The following is a 23,684-nucleotide window of genomic DNA, read 5'->3' on the forward strand; positions in this document are numbered from 1 at the left end:
TCTGTCAGTAATTTTGAAGAAGACACAAATTTCCTCATGTGCTCTGTCTATTTTTTTCCACAATATACAAATTAACCGTAACTTTCCTAAAATAATAATAATGTTTTTTTTCTTTCTTCAGATTATATTAATTAAACAACGAACCATATTTTGAGAAGAAGTAACTTTTTTTTTAGCCCTAAGCCTTTTGAAAGGTGCCTGTTTAACAATGATAGCAAGTAATGACTTTGTAAAATATTCCAATGCCAATTCTACATCTGGTATTACAGAGGTGTGGTGTATGTTACTGTTAGCTAGGTCACTGAGAAAAGCCTGTTCATTAAAAAAAAAAAAAATTCTTGTAATGCAGGCTATACTGTAGGACAGTGGTCACTAAGGCCAAGTGCAAAAAAACTCCAGAGGCAGTAATTTTATCCCTCCTTTTGGACAGAATCAAATCAATTAATGTTGATTTTGAAGGATCCTTCAAGTTTGGTCTGGTTGGCTCATCAATCAGCTGTGACAGATTAAAAAAAAAGTCATAGTATAGTATGTCGACAAAGTCATAGTTTGGTATGTCGAAAAAAGTCATAGTATACTATGTCGAAAAAGTAATAGTATAGTCTGTCGAAAATAAAATCATTGTATAGTACGTCAAAAAAAGTAAAAGTATATAAAGTATGTCGAAAAAAGTCATAAAAATGTCATAGCATAGTATGTTGGAAAAAAAAGTTTTAAGTATAGAATGTGAAAAAAAGTCATGAAAAAGTTATAGTATAACATGACGGGGAAAAAAAATCATATTATAGTATGTTGAAAAAAAGTAAAACAAAAATTATAATATAGCATGTAAAAAAAAGTCATAATAGAGTATGTCGAAACAGAGTCATTAAAAAGTCATTGTATATTATGTTGAAAAAAAGTCATAAAAATGTCATAGTATAGTATGTCGAAAAAGAAGTCATAGTATTGTATATAAAAAAAAATAATGTTGAAAAAAGTCATAGCATAGTACGTCAAAAAAGGTCATAAAAATGTCATAGTATAGTATGAGTATAGTAGAGTATAGTATTGAATGTCGAAAAAAAATTGAAAAAGTCATAGTGTGGTATGTTGAAAAAGGAGTCAGTTTAGTATGTTGTAAAAAAGTCATAATATAGTATGTCAAAAAAAGAGTCATTAAAAAGTCATAGTATATTATGTTGAAAAAAGAGTCATAAAAATGTCATAGTATAGTATGTTGGAAAAAAGTCATAGTATAGTATGTCGAAAAAAAAGCCATGAAAAAGTGATAGTATAATATGACGGGGAAAAAAAATCATATTATAGTATGTCGATAAAAAGTCATAGTATAGTGTGTTGAAAAAATTCATAGTATAGTATGTTGAAAAAAAAGTCATAGTGTAATCTGTCTAAAAAAAGTCATAGTATAGTATGTCAAAAAAAGTTTTAAAAATATCATAGTATAGTATGTTGGAAAAAAAGGTTTTGGTATAATATGTCGAAAAAAAGTGAAAAAAAGTCATAGTATAGTATGTTGAAAAAAGTCAGAGTATAATATATCGCAGAAAAGTCATAGTAGGGTATGTCGAAAAAAAGAGTCATTAAATAGTCATAGTATAGTATGTTGGAAAAAAGTTGTAGTATAGTATGTCAAAAAAAAGTTAAAAAGGACATAGAATAGAACAAAAAGTCATGAAAAAGTGATAGTATAATATGACGGGAAAGTAACAGTACACGATATAAAAAAAAAAGTTAAAAAAAGTCATATAGACTGTTGAAAAAAAAGTCATAGCATAATATGTCAAATAAAAGTTATTGTATAGTATGTCGAAAAAAAGAGTCCCAACAAAGTGTTGTTGTAAAGTATGTAAAAATAAAGTAAAAGTATATATAGTATGTCGAAAAAAGTTATAGTAAAGTATGTAAAAAAAGTTTTAAAAATATCATAGTAGAGTATGTCGGAAAAAAAGGTTTTAGAATAGTATTTCGAAAAAAAGTCATAGTGTAGTGTGTCGAAAAAAGAGTCATTAAAAAGTCATAGTATATTATGCTGAAAAAAAGAGTAACAAAAATGTCATAGTATAGTATGTCAAAAAAAAGTTAAAAAAAATCATAATATAGTATGTAAAAGTTAAAAAGAGTCTTTTGAAAAAGGTCATAGTAAAGTATGTTGAAAAAGTGTCATAAATAAGCCATAGTATAGTATGTCGAAAAAAAAAGTCATGAATAAGTGATAATATAATATGATGGGAAAGTTACAGTACACTATAAAAAAAAGTAAAAAAAGTCATAATATAGAATGTTGAAAAAAAAATCATAGCATATAATATGTCAAATAAAAGTTATTGTATAGTATGTTGAAAAAAGAGTCCCAACAAAATGTTGTTGTAAAGTATGTCAAATTAAAGTAAAAGTATATGTCGAAAAAGTCATAGTGAAGTATGTCAAAACAAAGTTTGAAAAATATCATAGTAAAGTATGTCGGAAAAAAAAGGTTTTAGTATAGTACGTCAAAAAAAAGTCATAGTATAGTATGTCGAAAAAAGTCATAGTATAATATGTTAAAAACAAGTCATAGTATAGTATGTAAAAAAGGTCATAGTATAGTGTGTAAAAAAAAAAGGTCATAGTATGGTACGTCAAAAAAGGAGTCATAAAATGTCATAGCATATTATGTCAAAAAAAAGTTTTAAAAATATCATAGTATAGTATGTTGGAAAAAAAGGTTTTAGTAAAAAAAAAGTTAAAAGGTCATAGTATAGTATGTCAAAAAAAAGTCATGATAAATTGATAGTATAATATGACGGGATAAAACAATCTTATTATAGTATGTCAAAAAAAGTAAAAAATAAATCATAACATAGTATGTCAAAAAATAAATAATATAGAATGTTGAAAAAATGTCATAGCATAATATGTCAAATAAAAGTTATTGTATAGTATGTCTAAAAAAAGAGTCAAAACAAAGCCTTGTTGTATAGTATGTCAAAAGAAGTAAGAGTATATATAGTATGTCAAAAAAAGTCATAGTATAGTCCGTCAAAAAAAGTCATAGTATAGTATGTCGAAAAAAGAGTCAGCATAGTATGTCGAAAAAACCTCATAGTAAAAAAAGAGTCATTAAAAATGTCATAGTATAGTATGTCAAAAAAAAAGTTAAAGGGACTGTTTGTAACTTTCAGAAAAGCTTGTTAACAGCGACACCTGTGGCCGTTAAGTCAACGAAAGTCAGCGTCGGGCTCGCGCTTGTGCTCGCTCTACATAGATGTGAAAGAGCATCGCTCAAAACAGTGAGGCGACAAATGTCAGCTAAAACCACAATATCACTCTATATTTCACCTGCTTGGCAGTAATGTTAGCTGACCAGACGAAGGTCTCTCCATGAATCAATGCTGATCCTAGTGTTGGCTTTTCCTACTTCAGCCTCCCGACCGCGGTCGGAGGAAACAGGGAAGACACCGGCACCCGGTCGGAGACAATAACGTTTCTTGTTGCGGAGCCCCGTCACTTCACAAGACACGGAAAACCTCTGTTGGTCTGTAGGAGCTGCATCACTAGATATTCTCAGAGCTACGAAGTCTTCTGCAGTGTGCAGTCTGCAGTGTGCGCGCATGCACGTGAGAGTGGAGCGAGCTGAGTTAAGGCAAGCAGGCAGGCAGGCAGGCAGAGGAGCAGAGTACAGCAGAGACTCCGGACCTGGAGACCAAAACTATGGTCCTCCGACCGCGACCAACACTGTTTTGCAAGACGGGCTTCACTAGATATAACAATCATATCCAGTTTTGGTGCTTCCGTGTAGTTTGTGTTGGAGCCTCGTCTGAACAGCATAGCCATACACGAGCGTGCATATGCGATACGTGAATACGCGAGTGCGCATGTGACACCGACCCGGGTGATTTATAAGTGTAAGAAGTTACAAACAATCCCTTTAAAAAGGTCATGGTATAGTATGTTGAAAAAAAAGTCATGAAAATTCATAGTATAATATGACGGGGGAAAAAAATCATATTATAGTATGTTGAAAAAAAGTTACAGTATACTATGTCAAAAAAATTTAAATAAAAAAATCATAATATAGTAGGTAAAAAAATAAATAATATAGAATGTTGAAAAAAAAGTCATAGTATAATATGTTGAAAAAAAGTCATAGTTAAGTATGTGAAGAAAAAGTCACAGCATAGTATATTGAAAAAGGTCATAGTATAATATGTTAAAAAAGTCATAGTTTAGTATGTTAAGAAAAAGTCATAGTATAGTATGTTGAAAAAAGTCATAGTATAATATGTTAAAAGTCATAGTGTAGTATGTAGAAAAAAAATCATAGTATAGTACGTCAAAAAAATCTATACCATTGAATGTCGAAAAACTTGAAAAAGTCATAGTATAGTATGTCAAATAAAAGTCATTGTATAATATGTCGAAAAAAAAGTCATAGTATACTATGTTTGAAAAAGTCATAGCATAGTATGTCGAAAAAAGAGTCATAATAAAGTAATGTTGAAAAAAAAGTCAGTATAGTACGTCAGAAAAAAATCATAAAAGGTCATAGGTCATATGTCGAAAAGAAGTCATATTATAATATGTCGAAAAAAAGTCATATTATAGTATGTTAAAAAAAAGTCATTGTATAGTATGTTGGAAAGAAAAGTTTAAAAAAGACATAGTATAGTATGTCGGAAAAAAAGTCACAGTATAATATGTGTTTTTAACATTTTGTCCACTCTAATGTGATCCAGACCACAATCTATGACCTCAAAAGTCAGCACGGATGCATCCCTGTGCTAACACCTCGGCCAGTGTCAACAACATGTTGAGGACTGATTGCTGACAGTGTTCAGGGATTTCTGTTTTTCGGTTACGCTGTATACATAACCATTCACTTTCAGTTTGTAATTCACACCGTAGAAAATTTGGCTTCTAGTATAGTCTAAGGGCTATTGTTAATATTTTAAATTAATGTCATAATTCTAAGGAGAATTAGTAAAGAATTATGACTTATTTCCCTGAATTTAATCCAGAATTATGACTTTATTCTGAGAAGATTTACTTTTTTCAGAAGTCTGACTTTTTTTCTCAGAATAATCTAACAACTCTTTTTTTTTTACATAGATTTAATTGTAGGGATTTCATCATTATCATAATCATTATGAATTAAACATTCAGCCATTTTCTCTGTGACATGACAAATATATCACACAATGTTTAATGCAGACAGATTTATGTAATCCTAACATATGTTTTCATGATCCCAGTTGTGTGGAGCCCCAGACACATCTATATATCTTTTATATTCTGGCTTCGTATGGGCTTGATTTCTCTTTCAAAAGTGCAGTCATTAGAAGTTACTCCAAAATTACTGTGAGCTATAATTGGCAGGCAAACACTATCACAATGGTCCAACAGGTATTTTGATGAAGCATGGTTGAGTTTGATCAAGTATTTCATTTTAAAAGTCATATATTTATAATCATTTTATGTGCAGATGACGACGATGACGATGATGACGATGACGATGATGACGATGATGACGACGATGGTGATTATCACAAGGGCTCTGTGTGCTCATATTGTGAATTCTGTGAGGTAGGTCTGAAATGAAATCAGATAAATTAAATGTAGCCATCAAAGCTAAGTCAGAAAACTGGAGACCTTCACAAAATGATGTCAGTGAAATTTGAAATAAAACACAATGTGCGATGGGGACCAACTGTGCTAAAGATTCAACAACTGAAACAGCTGGGATTTGATTTTCATTACGTATTGAAATGGAAGTAGTACATACATAAATGCTATCCTGCCCACATGTCCTGTCTGTAGGTTCTGTTATGTAACTCTGCCGTCTCTAGATTTCTTTTTTAACTAAATGTGTCTTCTTCCAGCACTGTGACGAGTGTGACAAATGTCCTTGTAAAGAGGGAGACAAGTCTGAACACTGCGATGACTGCCAGGTAAGAAAATTACACATTACGTGATATTGTGACTGCTGGTCAGCTCATGCTCCCCTCTAACCCCAAAGCAAAGGGAACTCTTAATCAGCTTTATTTATTTCGTATATGTACATGTTAAAGTAATGAGCTTCTGTCCGTAACATGCTTAAAGATGAACACACATGCTGATGCTATACATTTTTTTAACCAAATGGAATAAAACGTACCTCATGTTCATGGTCTCCAGAGGATCTAATGACCTGTAGATGACCTCTTGACCTTGCCTGTACCACCACAATCTGGTCAATATTCTTTATTTTCTGTGACACTGTGTTTGGAAATCTAAAGGGGGATCTCTAAATCATAAAGTATGGCCTATAAGACCTGCTCTATATGAAAAGCGTCTTCAGATAACTTGTGTTATGATTTGATGTTATATATAAAAAAAAATAATTTCATTGAATTAAAGAAAGCTTTTCCTGAATATTCATGACCAACATTACATCTATAGCTTCTATATTATACACAAGGCAGCTGGGGCTTTGTGCTGTTTCCAAATGTCAAAGAACATTTGATTACTGAAGTCCTAAGTATTTAAACATTTGCCTGTTACTGCCATTTTGGCTGCCTATTGTGCACATTATACTTTCTTAATCATTCACATTTACATATTGTTGAGCCCATGTCTGCCAGGTAAAGATAAAATGGATGAAAAGTCAGGGTTGATAAAAAATAACAATGATGGCAGGTACAAAATGATGAGATAGTAAATAAAAATTGTGACATTCTAAGCCATAATTCTAAGTAAAAAAATGTTGACTTTATTTTTAACGTGATTTAAATAAAAATTCCATTTAGACTTAGTAAATCTGATTGTTTTGACTCGGTAAATTAAAGTTTTTACATCATTTTGACTTACTGTGAGTATTTTTACGTTCCTAACTTTTGACCTTTTTTTCTGATAGAAATTGGCTTCCATACATCTAACATATAAGCATAGCATACACATGCACGTTTTGTAGGTGTATGAAGTAAACTATGGCAGTGTAGTGTTGGATTGGGAACAGACAGCTCCGGGGCCAGACAAATGGATCATTTCTGACTCCTCTTTTCTGTATTAATTACTTTCTTTCTCGCTCACAGATGTGCAATTTCTGCCACGTTTGTCCTGCTTGCACAACTCTTTGCCAGCCTGGTGAGTAAAAACACTTTGGAAAGCTTTTGTTGTTGCTCATTTGAACTGGTCCCTCCTGTTATATAACAAGAAGCTTTCAACTTGGGAATTGATTCAAATGTCCATTTACCAATTATGCTGAACTGCTTCAAGTGCTACGTTTAGAGAAAATAAGAGATAGAAAAGATAAAAGAGACAATAAGAGTTTTTTTTAAAATGTTTTTTTTAATTTTATTTTATGGGCCAAGATGCGTCTGTGACAGAATATGTGTGAGTTTTTGTTGTCAATGGTCTCAATTGTGGAGCCAGGACAGCAAACAGTCATGATTTTGTTGAGCAGTAGCCGGGCCCTTTTGACAGTAGCGAAGCATTAAGCATACCAGTGTCTTGAACAGCCACTGAGAGTCGTGCAGGGTGACCGAATCTGGCTATGTAGTATAAGTAAAATAATTGTAATCAAATTTCGTTGCAATATTTTTAATCCTAAAAGGAAGTAAGACTTGAATCAATCAAATGTCTATGCTTCGATTTCTACATTAGGGCACTATATGACAACAACGCAGGACAACATTCTACCTCTGTTGAGAAATGTTGAATGCTGCCGTTTGTTGATAAAGGCTCCAGCTGACACTTTGTCTTTTTTCTTTAGGCGGTTTTCTTGATGAAGTGACAGGATCCATCTACAAGTAAGTCTTATTTACACTGAACTGAAACCTGTTCAAACATTTATGGACTATGGTCTGTAACCTCTGTACGTCTCTCCGTCCACAGGACTGTAGCCGATGTCTTTGATGGTGATGATGACAACTAAACCCAACCATATGTCGCCACCATGTGGCCAAACCTTCACTTTCATTGTTATTTATGTCGTTTTCCTTGAGTACATTAAAACAATTTCTCACCAACGACTGAATAGAAATTGTTAAAGGAATAACTTAATATATTTGTGTACTGTTGTAAACTGGCAAGTGTAAGTTGTACTTTCAAGGAAAAATTAAATATTTGAAGTCATATTTGGGATAATGTTAAATAAAAAGAGAGGGGACGTTTTCACTAATTGATTTATTGATTTTAAAATGCAAAACATTTCCTGGATTCTATATTACGTCAACATGCTGCCTGCAGTTAGAAAACAAGAAATTTTGAGAGAGAGAGCAGCAATGGTCGAACAAGCTATAGAGTGAATGAAGAGAGGGAGCGGCGTTTGTGAGAACAAAGCAGTGAATCACTAGAATAGAGCGTTATTTTCTGATTGTTTCATGCGGTTATGTTCTAAAGCACAAATAAAACACACCCAAAACTCCGCCCCCCCCGGCGGGAAGGTGCCGCATTGCCGGATTTTGAATGAATGCAGCCGAAGTATAGACTTCATCCTGCTGTGGCCTGTCTGCTCTGTGTCTGTGTGTGTAGCTGACACACCAATAGCAGCACAACAATTTGATATATATATAATATTAACTGAGCAAAATCCATTTTACCATCACAAAAATGTTCAAATATATTTGCTACAAAGTCATAGGAACTATATGATTGTATTTGTACAGAGGCAAGATATACAGTATAATACTTATTTACATAAATAAAATTATTATGCATCATCTAGCTTACTATGTCCAACATGTGGAATATGAATACTTTGCTGTTTCTAGATTTTCTCCCTATATAGCAATATAGTAAATCATAACAATTATTTATTTTGCGATAAAAGCAACACATTTGGTACAGATGTAGGTGTAGATGTTTTGAAACGATACAGATATCTTGGCGCTACAAATATTTAGTAATTGATTGATTTCCAATATACATACATTTGCATAAAGCAAGCATATTTGCCCACTCCCATGTTGATGACACTAATAAATACTTGACAAATCTCCCTTTAAGGTACATTTTGGACAGATAAAAAATGTGTGGTTCATTTGTGATTAATCGCGATTAAAATGTTTAATATATATATAAACCCTATATAATAACCTATATATATATATATATGTATATATATATATCAGTAAGGGCTGTCTGACAGCAAGGTAAAGCGGTGAAAATATTCTGAATATAGCATAAATAAGTGGGCATTTCTTTAGGTGGCTAAAATACATTTTGCTGCTGCCCCCGTCCACAGCAGTACATTGCTTAGCTCCCGTGCTGGTACTCCCGCATGCTTCTCCCAACTGGGGGTGTGCCCACTGCCATCTACAGTACTATAGGTAATAAAACTAAGGATAAGTACCTCATACAATCCCTCTTCAAAAAAAACCTAACTATTCCTTTAAGGGCCCTCGGGTGTGAGTTCTGCGACCTCAAATTGTTGTTCTCGTGCGTTTTCTTTTTTTCTTTTCATTCTGTTACTATAAGCTGGGATTCAATTGACAATTGTCCACTGTTTAGCCTCAGAACAAAAGTGCACTACAGTATATAGACAAGAGTGTCGACATACATTTGGCTATATAGTTGCTTAGGGAACAAGGCAAAAGTGAGCATGGCTCACATACCTCCGCCCACTGCTTGAGCCCTAAAGTAGGGCCAAAGGTTTTGCCCTTTTGGAACTAATGAAATTAGTTTATTGAGCAAAATGTAGCTTGTTATGAGCTCACCTTCCTCAGGACTAGACCACATTGTCAACCATCATACCAAATTTGAAGTTCCTAAGTTAAATAGTTTTCGAGTTCTGCTCCAGAAACTAAAGTCTGACACGCGAACGGACGGAAGGACGGACGGGGGAGCGCTATATACCCCTGACTACGTTGTCGCGGGGGTATAATTATTATCCAATCATACATTTTTCACTAATTTCTTGACTCATACACAACATCAAGTGTCATACAGTATGTAAAGGTGGTGCTTCACATCATTGACACCGTGTCCTCATCGGTACTGTGCTTCCTTTTTTAACACATGCTCGTCCTTTTAGCAGACAGTCGTATGTCTCTGTGTCACTAAAAAGACTTAAAAATGAACCAGAAATTCCTCATCAGTGTAATGACTTTAATTGGAGACAGATTGATTTGTACATCATAGCCATGTTCATAAAGTGCAACACAGAAAAAAAAAAGAAAAAAAAAAGCTCAAACTATCTAGTTTTTCTCTTCCTCCATAAATACTTCACTTGTATTCATAACCCCGATATGAAAATATTTCACCCGACCATCCCTCGTGGAACACATACACGTTAATGTAAAGCAAAAATGACATACAGTATACAGTATTTGAAACTCTTCACCTTCACGGAGAGCACGTTTCAGCCAGGTTCCATTTCACCACGCAGGAGTTTGGATTAGACACGTGCAGCAGGGTTTCATTAATTACCTACGGGGGGGTTGGTGGGGGGACAACTTGATGTCTTTTAAAGGGACTATTCAGTTGAATGAATATGATGCAAAATGTACAAGAAACTCTGGAATACATGATGTGAAGTTTAGGTAAACTTCTGGCAGGAACTGTGTATATGTAAGCAGGAGATGAATTCAATTAAAGGGACACCTCCAAAGCAAAATAAACAAACAAAAACACCCCTTAATATGTTTCACTGTCCATTTTAAATACTTGTCACCAAGACATGTTTAAATTAGGGTCATTTTTTGGTGGCAATGCATTGTCTCTTTCTTCTCATCTAACTTTTATTTCTCAAAATGTCGAACTATTCCTTTTAAACTTCGTTGCAGAATTTGCGTCTCACTGAAGACTTGGTAAAAAAAACCACACAGAATTAGCACATCTGTACCAGATGTTTTTTGGAACACTGATTTATGTATTACGTATGCTCAAAATGAATCAAAATCCCACTACAAGTGCGGTTTTATTGAATTATGTCTTCCAACTCCAACCCCCAAAATCCTTCAAGTCCACTCAAACAGAAAGACAATCTTCAATCAATCTGGTAACATTTCTTTTTTCTTTTTTTTTTTTACAAAGGAAAACACTAACACACACACACATACAGCAGAGCAAATCCAACCACCACACAATAAAGCCTAAAAATACAACATCATTACCAAACAGTCTTCAAGCATTCAAAGCAAAAAGCACCTTAAAAACAATCGTAACGTAAACTAATGGAGTCAGCTGATAGTCGTTGCTTCCAACTAGGAGGTTCTGTATATGTTCATACATTTGTGAAGGAGAAAAAAAAACAACAAAAACATTTTCACATTGTTACACACTGATTGATTCCAGTTTAAGGTTCGGAATGACCTCACGGTAACTGTACATACTCTTAATGTGCTCTATCAAAAGAAGTACACATCAGCCCCCGCACCTGACCACTTTGACAGATGACAGGAGTGCACAATGATATTATGAACACACATGAGCTTCGCTGCTGAGGGGATTCAACTCAACATAGCTGAATCCAATTTGAAGCCATTAAACATACTCCATCCGACCTAACTAAATACAGTCACTTTAAGCAGCCGTTTGTCTCTTTTAGGCTGATTTGTAAAGATCTGTGTCACATGTGATGTTAAAAGAAGCAAAATAAAATGCTAGAAAGTCTTAATTTTTAACCTCAGTACGCTTCAAACAAAGAGTTTATTGGATCATCTAAGGTTACTTTTACACCTGTTGGTTTGGTTCACACACAAGGGGGAAAAAAGACTCATTGTTATTATATGAACCAAGAGCTGTAAACATGTAGTCATTTGAACTGACAGGTCATTGGACAGTTTTGGTGATGTCATCCCGTATCATCACTTACTGGACTCATAAGGTGCTGCAAGGGTGACGTATTTTTGTAGGCCAATCACACTGGTTCCCTCGACTAAAGGCCAATGGGATTGTTCCGTTGGGTTTTTGGATCATTGCAGAAAATAAATTCTGTTGCAAACAAACGTTTATGATACTGACACGTTGTGTTCAGCAAGACGACCTTCACAAACGAACACCACTTCTATGGTTTTTGAAGCGTGAATGCAATCGCCGTTAGGCTATAAACGAACTACACCACGCTTGCATGACTTCACGGCGTGATGATGTTTAGTAGTCACATTTAACCACCATCTTTTTAAAGACACAAAAGCTTAAAAAAAAAAATACTTAAAGGGACTGTTTGTAACTTTTTAAGCGTATAAATGTAGCGGGTCGGGACACGTGCACTCGCATAAGCGCGTTCGCGTGTTGCCGCTGCCTCTCCTGCGCTACCTGCCTGCCTTCACTCAGACAGCGCGCGTTCTCGCTCAGCTCGCTCCACCTCTAGACGTGAATGTGCGCTCACTCCACACTGCAGAAGAGTTAGTTTAGCTCTGAGAATATCTAGTGAATGTACAGTGGACGTTTGTGCAGAAATAAATGCTGCAGCTCCTCCAGACCAACAGAGGTTTCCCGTGTCTTGTGAAGTGACGGAGCTCTGCAGAGAGAAACGTTATTGTTTCGTTACCGACCGGGTGCCGGTGTCTCCTCTGCTCTCTCCGGCTGCGGGCGGAGAGAGCAGGGAGACACGCTGCAGAGCCCCGCTGCCTCAGCCTGCGCTGAGGCAGGAAAAGCCAACACTAGGATCAGATCTAAATCATGTTCATGTAGTGACCTTCGTCTGGTCAGCTAACATTACTGCTAAGCAGCTGAAATATAGAGTGATATTGTGGTTTTAGCTGACGTGTTTCGCCTCACTGTTATGAGCGATGCTTGTTCAGGTATATTTAGAGCGAGCAAGCGCGAGCTCGACGCTGACTTTTGTTGATTTCACGGCCACAGGTGTCGCTGTTAACAAGCAATTCTGAAAGTTACAAATAGTCCCTTTAAGTGGGATATTTACTGGCACATTTTATGTCGTAGAACAAATCGTTAAAATCTCTTAAGCTTGTGTTAACCACAGACCTTATTTCAGGCATCTAACCAAAAAAAAACATTCATTGACTTTGAGACGACGGAACCGGAAGTGCAGCACTCTATTAGAATAATGACAACCAGGTAGAAATAAGATGAAAAGGGGTTCTTGGAGAGAGATCAGACAGGCAGCTAGAAGCCATTCGGACCAGGTAGAAACACTTGTTAGACGGTGGGTTTGTACGACACGCTGAACAAACTAGTACGTTTTGAAGCATACTGAGACCTTTAGTCTGACCGGGAGGTTCAGTGAACACAGAGAGAGCCAGCTTACATGTTCAGACAACAAACAGGTCCAGGGAATGTGTGTAAGATGGGGAGGTCAATATTAGGAAAAAAAAAAAAGCTTATGTTGACCTAATGGTCCCTGTCACCTGTAAGCTTTTCAGTGCAAACACTATCTCCAAAAATCCAAAGTTTATAGGGGAATGTCTAATATTCAGTAGATTATGCATACAGTACAGTGTAAGGTGTGTGGAAACCCTTTATATGCTCCAGTGATATGGACATAAGTTATAAAACAACAATAATAATAATAAGATATTTGAACCTAATCGAGCAGACAATCGTTTTGCTCTAAGCTCTAAGGATCATCATATACTTGCTTTTTACCAACATGAATGCATAGACATGTGGCTCCAACGCCTGCATACAGTACTAGTGATTAGGGGGGTATATGTAATTCTATATCACAATATTGATAAATGTAACAAGATTTTCCAATAATCAATCAATTGAAAAATTGCTTAAAGATAAAATGACCAGATGGCGTCTGCTTTCGGCTAATCCAGTGATCTAAGTACCTAGCGAATGAAGGTATTTTTCTTACTGCTCACATTCATCGCGAGTCACATCACACACTAATCTAAGATTGTCACGAAAACGGTCCTGCTCGTCGATTTGCAACAAAGCCCGCGACAACAAGCCTAACACATCGGTAGACATTAAAAAGATGCGTCACTCTGAAAAATCTCTTTGTATTGACTCATGGTGCGTATCGCCACGTCCTGCCCCAACCCTAACCTGGATGATCAAAAAGTATATTCAAGGGGGTACAGGGAGTAGTACACTACTACACAGGCCTAAAGCTGAGACTTGAACCAGGCTCGTACCCGCATCTTTAAGCCCAAGACCTGACTGAACCCAACTGATCATGCCGAATTTGAGACCAGGACCCAAGCCAAGAACCGAAGCCTATCTTGCCAGACTAATGCAACGCATTGCCGCACTCTTTGCATATCTACTGTTTGACACATATGAATTCAGTAAACTGGCACAGCCAGAGTAAGAAAGAGAACATTTTCTTAATAAATTACTCTTTAAAATCACCAAACCCCGACTGGCTCAAACCCCTATGTCAAGTGGGCCTATAGAGTTCTGCTAGAAGCCAGGCTATTTGTAACCTGAACTCTGAGGCAGATCATAGGTCCAAATCATTCCTGGCCAACACTGGAAAATCTTCATTAATTAGGGAACTTTGGATATTGCACAATGTAAACAGAACTTAACATGGCGACACTCCCCCGAATTGACTATATTGTAGATTGTTGAGATCATGGCGTTAAAAGCAGCAACCGGCTCTATTAGATTCACATAGCTTAGCTGTTATCTTGTGGAATGTGTAGCGATATATAACGTTTGAGGATGCACACAACAGACGCTCCAAAAGGAAACCATCATGCTCACACAAATATGCAGTTAAAAGGAAGTATATCGGTGCTCTGAGCTTGTTTGGTGTATGGCAAAAAGTATACACCATAACTTCAATGTGGATTTCCAATCTGTGACTGCCTAGCACATGCTCTGACTAAAGTGATACCAAAGTGACCTGTGATGTGGATCTACCCCACTATCGTTCTCAGAGCAGATACTTGATATTATCTCGCTGCTTTGCACTTCATTAGTGTCGCAGGTAAAAAAGGGCAAAGCAGGAATGTGGTATGTGTAGCATTTCAACGCTAACAAATCATAACCATGATTATTTTGATGTGGGAACATTTACCTCGGACGTCACCTTTAAAATCTGTTACGTTACTTTGCAGCATGGAAGTGGAGCTGTTTAGTATTTGAAGGTAACACAACGTTTACATTAGCATACTGTGTCACGTTAAAATACATATTTGCTGTTACTGACCAGCTTTTATCAGCTTTTACTCCTTGCTTTTCAGAACAAATGGAGCCTCATGGGGATATGTGGTGTTAATTTTGAGAAATGCTAAATGCTACACATAGCTCCTTTGCAATTTTTAAGACATGTCTCTTTCTTCATCTCTCTTAAATTCCTATGCAAAGCAGCTGCCCTGCCCCACTATCGAGACCTAAGCTGAAAGTAACACTATACAGACAAGTGGGTGTTTGATGCTCTACAACAATATCCCAGAGAGTTTGCTGGAATTTCTCCTGATATATGGTCATAGAGAAGATTGGATCTCCATCCAACTGGACAAATCAGAGGAGAGATGGGCAGAAGGAGGAAGGCGAAAAAAAGGTAGATGAGCCGAAATTAATTTCTCCCCCTCCCAATCTTTCCTCCTCTTCTCTCTTCATCCGTAATTTCTTGTTTCATCTCTTTCTCTCTCTCCTTTTCTCCTCTTCCTCTCTCTCTATCTCTCTCTCTCTCCTGTCAGTAGCGTGTCGAGTACCAGTCATTGTCAGTCATCTGAACGAGCTCGTTGACCACGTCCAGCAGGTTGTAGTTGTATTTCCTCAGCAGCCGCTGGTTCAGCGGCCGGTCCCCGAAACCCATCTCCACCAGCACGGCCATCATGGTGTCCTGGGTGGACGCGTCCACTGGAGGCTGCGTAGAAAACAAGATCCTGATCAGTCCGTGAAACTCTGCTACTGATAAGTGCCGTCAATAATGGAAAAAAGGAACTCTGCTGAGTGCAATGATGCCTTTCCACAAGAGTCTACGACAAACGGTTCACTACTTCTGAAAGGGGCGGGGCTTAAGTGTATGGGGGGGCCTCCCACACGAGTCTACGACAAACATGAGTTTGGCGATGGTACGTGAATCTGCTTAGAAGTTATTAGGCTCGTTGGAGACGAGCCAGGCCTGCGCAGAATCGATCATCGGCGATCGCCGCGCAATGCACGCCGGTTAGATCTGTGTCCGACTTGATGCCGACTTGCTCTGATGTCACGCACGCCTGGGCGACGATAACCTCACGAGATCGAGGCGGCCGCAGCTTTTAGTCGCTCTCCACCGACCGCAAGACCCGGGGCATTATGGGAAACGCTTGGGTATCACCTGATCAAAGAGCTGATTGGCTCTTAGTTTTGACAGCGAACACCACGTGTTGTAGAAAGTCACATCTTTCTGTGTTATTGTAATATTTAACGCTAGATTGTATTAGTCTCATGTTGTGCAATGAAGGTTTCATCTGTTAACAAACACATCTTTTGTGGTTGATAATAATATTAATAATTATAATAATGAAGGTTATCTATATAGCACTTATCAAAACGAGTGCTCATTACAAAGTGCTTTACAAGGCAGACATAAAAATTATAAAAGATAGAATCCGATGCCAGATACACGCACATTTCCACATAGATTTACAAACAAATATAAATAAATCCCAACGTGGTCTGAAAAGTACAAGTTGCCTACAGATCGGATCTAACAGGATGTCACTTTTTCTGTGACTTCCTGTTAGATCCGCTGCTGGAAACTGTCCGACTTGACCGCAGCTTTTTGTCACCGCCCCCTGCTTGCTGCTGCCGCCGCCTGATCTCGTCAACTTTCCAGGCGAGGCGCGGTTCATCTTGAACGGGCCTACTGTTATGCGCCTTTTTGTTACAGGCCACTCTCACTGCCACACCCCCTTTTTTGCCAATTTGCATGAACACCAACACACACCTTCACATCCACACACTTAAACCTCCATGTCCCCAAATTTCAGCCTCCTATGTCGAAAACTGTGGCCGCCAAAGGGCGGGGAAATTTTGTGGCCCGACTGCTGGTTGCAGCTCAAAACCAAATGTCCCGGCAACATATGAACTGACCAAGTTAATAACTGACCATTCATGAAACCCCTCCGCTGAACAGCACCTGTCCAATCATAGCAACCATAGCTAGGCGCGGAAGGCCTGGCTTTGGATATCTCTACACGTCGAAGCAGTGTGCATGTGGCTGCACTAAGACTCTGTATACAAAGAGTTAGGATGGTAGTCTCTTCTTTTACACTCTTCTAAACCAAAAAATATAAAAAGATTATGTAAAAGAAACCCCGTTTACGACTAGCATATCCACTGAATATTGTGCAGTGCCAACTACTGTGTGAAAGCCTGTCCTATTTTATCGTCGTTTACGCTAACGTTAGCAGCTGCCCTGCTCTATTGGATTTGGGAAAGTTTATTCTCCAGCAACCAGCCACTCGTTTTCCAGACAGAGTTATGTGAGCCAAAGTGACCCTAAAAATATGCAAGTGTCACTCTGCAGCCAACCTTGTTAGATGACATAAACAGATTTTATCCATAATTTACAGAAACAGGAAAATGTTTTATCGGAAAAGTCGGCCGGATCAGCCTTACGGAGCACCCCTAGGAGTAACTTTTTATGAACTCGTTCCCTCGAGTGAGGTATCTTGTTCCCTCGAGTTACACTAACTTGCTCCCTCGAGTAAGGTATCTCCTTCCCTCGAGGCAGGTATCTCGTTCCCTCGAGTCAGGTATCTCGTTCCCCGAGTTACACAAACTCGTTCCCTCGAGTTACACAAACCCGTTCCCTCGAGTTAGGTATCTCGTTCCATCGAGTTAGGTATCTCGTTCCATCGAGTTAGGTATCTCGTTCCCTCGAGTTAGGTATCTCGTTCCCTCGAATTAGTAACTCGTTCCCTCGAGTTAGTAACTCGTTCCCTCGAGTTAGGTATCTCGTTCCCTCGAGTTAGGTATCTCGTTCCCTCGAATTAGTAACTCGTTCCCTCGAGTTAGTAACTCGTTCTCTCGAGTTAGTAACTCGTTCCCTCGAGTTAGGTATCTCGTTCCCTCGAGTTAGGTATCTCGTTCCCTCGAGTTAGGTATCTCGTTCCCTCGAGTTAGGTATCTCGTTCCATCGAGTTAGGTATCTCGTTCCCTCGAGTAAGGTATCTCGTTCCCTCGAGTTAGGTATCTCGTTCCCTCGAGTTAGGTATCTCGTTCCCTCGAGTTAGTAACTCGTTCCTTCGAGTTACACTAACTCCTTCCCTCGAGTTACACTAACTCCTTCCCTCGAGTTAGGTATCTCGTTCCCTCGAGTTAGGTATCTCGTTCCCTCGAGTTACACAAACTCGTTCCCTCGAGTTACACAAACTCGTTCCCTCGAGTTAGGTATCTCGTTCCCTCGAGTTAGGTATCTCGTTCCCTCGAGTTAGGTATCTCGTTCCCTCGAGTTTGGTATCTCCTTCCCTCGAGTTAGGTATCTCGTTGCCTCGAGTTAGTAACTCGTTCCCTCGAGTTAGTAACTCGTTCCCTCAAGTCAGGTATCCCGTTGCCTCGAGTTAGTAACTCGTTCCCTCAAGTCAGGTATCTCGTTCCCTTGAGTTAGTAACTCGTTCCCTCAAATCAGGTATCCTGTTGCCTCGAGTTACTAACTTGAGGGCAAGAATTGATAAAAATTTTCTCCTAGGGGTGTATGGGGGGCTTCGTAGATATCTAATACTAAAGGACTTGGGACCAGGCCCAGAAGCACCGCGAACTTCTTAACAACGTGTAGTGCGATATAAGATTGCTATATGATGATATAAACTGGTTGCTGACCTGTGTGGGGCCTTGTCCAGTGAACAGAGCTTTGTAGGCAGAAGCAGCTACTGACAGAGCTCCTTTCACCAGGCCGCTGGTGATGCCTGGGTGCCTGAGAAGAGACAATAAAGAGGTTACGTTCAAAACGTGACTGCTATATGGTGAAAGCCTTGGCTACATCTCCAACTCGGCATTTCTACAGAAATAAGGATGTATTAAATTAGAAAATTTGTGTGAACTTATGTCACGTTTGTGCTAACGAGCTTGCTAACTGACAGCTGACCTGAGGCCTGTACTACGAAGCGAGTTCAACATACCCAGGGTATCTTCTCCTTATCTGGCTTCACTAACCCTAACAAGCGAGATCCTGCTAAACGGTCCTACGAAGGTAAATCAACCCAGGGTTTCTCAATCTGGCTGTGAGCGCGTTCACATGAACGGGGCGGTGTTTGCAGCATCTGACCAATCACAGACATGGACAAGTCCACAGACTGGCAGACAGACAGGCAGAGCGGCACATTTTTACAAAGGAAGAGTAAACTATATTAGACAAATACAAAGAAGTTAAACACATAATCCAGATTAAAATGAACACAGTTGAAGCTGCCAAATGCAGGAAGGACAGCTGGCAAAAGAAAAACCAGACTTATTCATTTAACAGAACACTTAAAAGTCAGATATAGTCGTCTAGATATATATAGCTTTAAGATATGGAATGGATGGTCGGATTACACGTCATTATGCCCATTAACAAAGATGCGGCGTGTGTGACTATTTCAACCTTCTTTCAGCTGCGTCCCCTTCTCCGGCGGTGTGAAACAGACTCATGGTACGTGTCCACAGGATCCGTCCTTTCCACGCTTCCCATTCATTGTCTATGTAAGCAGCCGTGCAATGCATTCTGGTAGCGTGGCGGCGCGATTCGAAAAACGGAGCGACACGACACCCGTTCCTCATTTGCATAAAGTTGAGATCTAGCCTAGTTTATGCGAATAACGGGCGTCCGACGCGACTCGACGCCTCTCGAAACTCCCGAGAATCTTTTCAAAATAAATGTCGTCGATCCAAAATAAAGACAGACGTAGCAACCGCATGGCTTATTTCTCGCCTCAAATGTTTTCAGAAACATATTTCGGTGAACTATTCTCGTGAAATGAGATAAAGTTTCCAAACGAGCCGCCATGTTGATCCGATTTGAAATCCGGGATCGGACAGCCCACAAAGGAAAGCGTTTGTCCAATCAGATGCAGCCGGAAGTATTTGAAATAAAGCCGGGAAAACATCACCGCCCAGTATTGGTCAATCATCTATCGTGTCACCGCCTAGTGGCAAGCCCACCGAGCTTCCAATGTTGGGAAACGTTGCGTCCTCTCGCGATAAAAAAACGCCCCTGTGGACACGTACTATCAAAAGCAAGTAAAAAAATAAATATAAACATATAATTCAAAGCTGTAAACACCCACAGCGTCAGTTTAAACTGTGTTGTTTTTGGCCTGAATTATGACTGTAACTTCTTCATATATGTGTAATATTACCATACAATCCCAGCACCAAGCTCTGATTGGTCAGTAGGCGGTGCTTTTATATTCGAGTTGATCTCTTATCTGGAACATAACCTGCATAGCTGCTTGGCATCAGTTACCATGGCGATCGACCAGGGTAAGAAGTGATCCACCTTCGTAAGACTGAAAACCCTGAAGGGGTTAACCCTGAAGTTACCTCGCTAACGCCAAATCCTGCTTCGTAGTACAGGCCTCTGGAGTTTATGCAACACAGTTTCACTTACACAGAGTGAGATGGATTTAGTAAGCCAGTTGGGGCCTTGATGCAGCTGATGCATGTTTCCTGTATTCAAACGGCTGATACACTAGTTTGAGTTTGAGTTTGAATGTGTGTGTGTGTGTGTGTGTCTATGAGACCTGGGGTCCTCTGGGTTGTCTCCCTCTGTGTCTTCAGTAGCTTCAGTACCATCTGTCTGAGTTTGATCAGGACCAGAGGCTGTGGGACAACAAAACCTCACATTTATCCTTGACTCCATCATATATATATCTATCCAGTTTAAAAAAATAAATAGAACATTTATTCATTCACATCTATATCTCTCAACATCTATGAAATGTTTATCCAGTATCAGCATGAATAAGAACAAGCTAAAAGCCACTTTGCCTTTTGTACAGCCTCACAGAGCTGCAAGTGTGGCTGAACAGTACGTGACATATCTATGTCCTGTCGTCATCACCTACGTGAGATGCATCTCCCAATACTTGCAATTAATGTTCATCACACAGTGGCATGGAAGGAGGCGTTCATCTGCATGTGCTGCCACTCTGCGGCACCGGCAGCACGTGCAGATGGTTTGGGATCGGCAGAGTTTCACTTTGGGGGGCATTACGTGACGAGGATGGCTTCAAGTACAGGGTGCTTTCCCCGTGCACATTCGTTTTTCATTCAGGGAAAATGACTCTTTCCCCCGTCATGATTTCAATGTGCACGCAGCTCTAGCCTCACGTATCCAGCCAGAAAGCAAGACGGACCGCGAGGCAAAGTATCAAGAGAGTAAAGTAAAAAACAAAAACAGAAATTGACATTGGTCTAACGTCGAACGTTTCTATATGTTGTCATGTATGAAAAGACCCAAAATGAACACCTAATAACCGTGATCACTATAAGTGGTTAAAAAACCCCCGCAGGTATCATTTGTAGAAGTTGCAATACTACTTGGTACTCGGTTATTTTGGTCCATACCTTAAAAGATATTGCGGACAGATACCCAGCCTTAGTAGCGATATAGCGATGTGCTTACCGTCCTCAGTTTGGTACAGTGCAGAGCCCTCTGCTCCTTCCCCGGCAGCAACACGGTCAACATCTGTTTCTCCATCGCTCCCTGGACTGCACAACATCAAGAGCAACACATTTTTTAGAGTTTACGATCAGTGCAGATCATATGTACACCTGTTGCATAGATCATAATCACACTCTCCTTGCCCCCTCCCCTAAAACCCCTACCCATCCACGCCGAAACGGTGACAGAAAGTTGAAACTTCAAAACCACTGTCACTGAAAAAAGGAGTGACGTGAAGGAAGAAATCAGAAGATTATCATTGAAAAATACATCAGAATGCAAAAAAATATAGAGTTTTATATTTCAGTGGAACTAGTTTCAGTGTTTAGTGTTTTTAGTTTTCAGTTCAGGTCTTGTTTTCAATGCCTAATTTTGTTTTCGATGCCAAAAATGAATGTCACCGTCCTAGACCATAGGTGATATGACATGACTCCGTTGCTTTACTTACTGATGGAATTAGTGCTGTGGAAATATACATTATATTTAATTTATCAAGACAACAGGTTAACATAGAGGAAGTGATGGGTTTTCATCAGCAGCGAATTAAAATGGGAGCGTAAAAACAAGGAGGCTATCTCTTATTATAATAGGATGAAATATACTTAGAGGAAATTAGAAGTAACAGCGTTCATGCTGCTGCTGTGTTTGTATCCCTCCCTTCATGCTGACCTTGGTATGACGACGACTTTAGGTGGCGCCACCACTTCGGGTGTCAACGGTTCGTCGTCCAGCGTCTGAGATGTACAAAGCATGTCGTTGGCGCTGCTTGTGCCCGACACCCCCATCCCTGGAGCCAACGCCGCCGCCGCTTCGTCCCCCTCGCCCAGCTCCCCCTCTGGGGTGGAACTGCCTGGGTAGTCGGGAGATGGGGTATCTGTGTCTGTGGGGCTCTTGGCTGGGATGTCACCAGGCTGGGATAAAGCGGAGCTGCAATGGGACAAGGAATGGTGAATTAAAGGTAATGTGACAACATACACCCTCCAGTGGCCATATCGGAGGCCCTTACCTCATTTTTTAGAACACATCTAAACCACATTGGTCTTATGTATAATGTATTCTTGCCTGCTTATTGTACATGTAACCATTTCTTTGAGACACCACGGATTTCCATTCACCATATTCACACCAGAGGTTGCGTTAACCAAATATTTTCCCTCATTGACTGAATTTTTTTTAACAATGACGGCAAAATCTGATTTAGATTTTGCGGGTTCAGATTTTGAGTGCTTGTAGGATCAGGAAATCCCAGGTCCAGTGAGTCTGGTAATTCCAGTCTCCAGTGTGGCAGCAGAGCGTGGGTTTTAGTCTTCAGAACAAAACTGGACACTGGAGAACCGTCAACTGGCCGATGAGCTGAATGTGTCGTATCAGGAAGGCTCCAAGCCCGGACGGCGTGTCTCCCTCCTGTCTGAAAGTCTGTGCTGACCAGCTGACCCCCATCTTCACACAGATCTTCAACAGATCACTGGAGCTGTGTGAAGTCTCCTCCTGCTTCAAAACGCTCAACAAGTCCCCAAGAAACCCTCCATCACAGGATTAAATGACTACAGGTCCATCTCCCTGACGTCTGTGGTAGTGCAATCTTTCGAGAGAAGACTGGTGTTGACCCAACTGAAGGAAGTCACAGGACCCCTGCTGGACCCCCTGCAGTTTGCCTATCGGGCAAATAGGTCAGTGGATGATGCAGTTAACATGGGACCGCACAACATCCCGCAACACCTCGACTCAGGGACATACAGTATATGCAAGGATCCTGTTTGTGGACTCAACATCATCATCCCAGACATCCTCCGCGCCAAAGTCACCCAGCAAACTCTCTCATCCTCCACCTGTCAGTGTATCGCAAACTTCCTGACAGACCGAAGGCAGCAGGTGAGGCTGGGGAAAATCACAGCACTGGCGCCTCCCAGGGATGTGTGCCCTCCCCACTGCTCTTCTCCCTCTATACCAACGACTGCGACTCGGGAGACCCGTCTGTTAAAGGGACTATTTGTAACTTTCAGAAATGCTTGTTAACAGTGACACCTGTGGCTGTTAAGTCAACGAAAGTCAGCGTCGGGTTCGCACTTGCTCGCTCTAAATATACCTGAACGAGCATCGCTCAAAACAGTGAGGCGACACACGTCAGCTAAAACCACAATATCACTCTATATTTCAGCTGCTTGGCAGTAATGTTAGCTGACCAGACGAAGGTCTCTCCATGAATCAATGCTGATCTTAG

At 39.4% G+C, this 23,684-nt stretch overlaps 2 protein-coding genes across 4 annotated transcripts in view; one reads left to right on the plus strand and one right to left on the minus strand.

Moving 5' to 3' along the window:
- Window positions 1-8,136, plus strand: part of LOC141780039 (uncharacterized) — a 12,053-nt gene extending 3,917 nt beyond the window's left edge. The window contains exons 2-6 of the mRNA XM_074655099.1: window positions 5,465-5,565; window positions 5,862-5,930; window positions 7,053-7,104; window positions 7,733-7,769; window positions 7,855-8,136. Of these exons, the coding sequence (XP_074511200.1) occupies window positions 5,465-5,565; window positions 5,862-5,930; window positions 7,053-7,104; window positions 7,733-7,769; window positions 7,855-7,894 (299 nt within the window). The 3' untranslated portion in view covers window positions 7,895-8,136. The remainder of the gene's footprint in view (window positions 1-5,464; window positions 5,566-5,861; window positions 5,931-7,052; window positions 7,105-7,732; window positions 7,770-7,854) is intronic.
- Window positions 8,137-10,169: 2,033 nt separating this feature from the next.
- nbr1b (NBR1 autophagy cargo receptor b) overlaps window positions 10,170-23,684 on the minus strand; it is a 34,103-nt gene continuing 20,588 nt past the window's right edge. For 2 of the 3 annotated variants that reach the window (XM_074655095.1, XM_074655094.1), the window contains 5 exons: window positions 22,133-22,390; window positions 21,425-21,510; window positions 20,541-20,619; window positions 18,640-18,733; window positions 10,170-15,697 (listed from right to left, as the gene is read on the minus strand). In XM_074655095.1, the coding sequence (XP_074511196.1) occupies window positions 15,524-15,697; window positions 18,640-18,733; window positions 20,541-20,619; window positions 21,425-21,510; window positions 22,133-22,390 (691 nt within the window). In that variant the 3' untranslated portion in view covers window positions 10,170-15,523. The remainder of the gene's footprint in view (window positions 15,698-18,639; window positions 18,734-20,540; window positions 20,620-21,424; window positions 21,511-22,132; window positions 22,391-23,684) is intronic. The other variant, XM_074655096.1, reaches the window with a different exon arrangement.

Source organism: Sebastes fasciatus, chromosome 13, assembly GCF_043250625.1.
Source record: "Sebastes fasciatus isolate fSebFas1 chromosome 13, fSebFas1.pri, whole genome shotgun sequence".
Lineage (NCBI taxonomy): Eukaryota > Metazoa > Chordata > Actinopteri > Perciformes > Sebastidae > Sebastes > Sebastes fasciatus.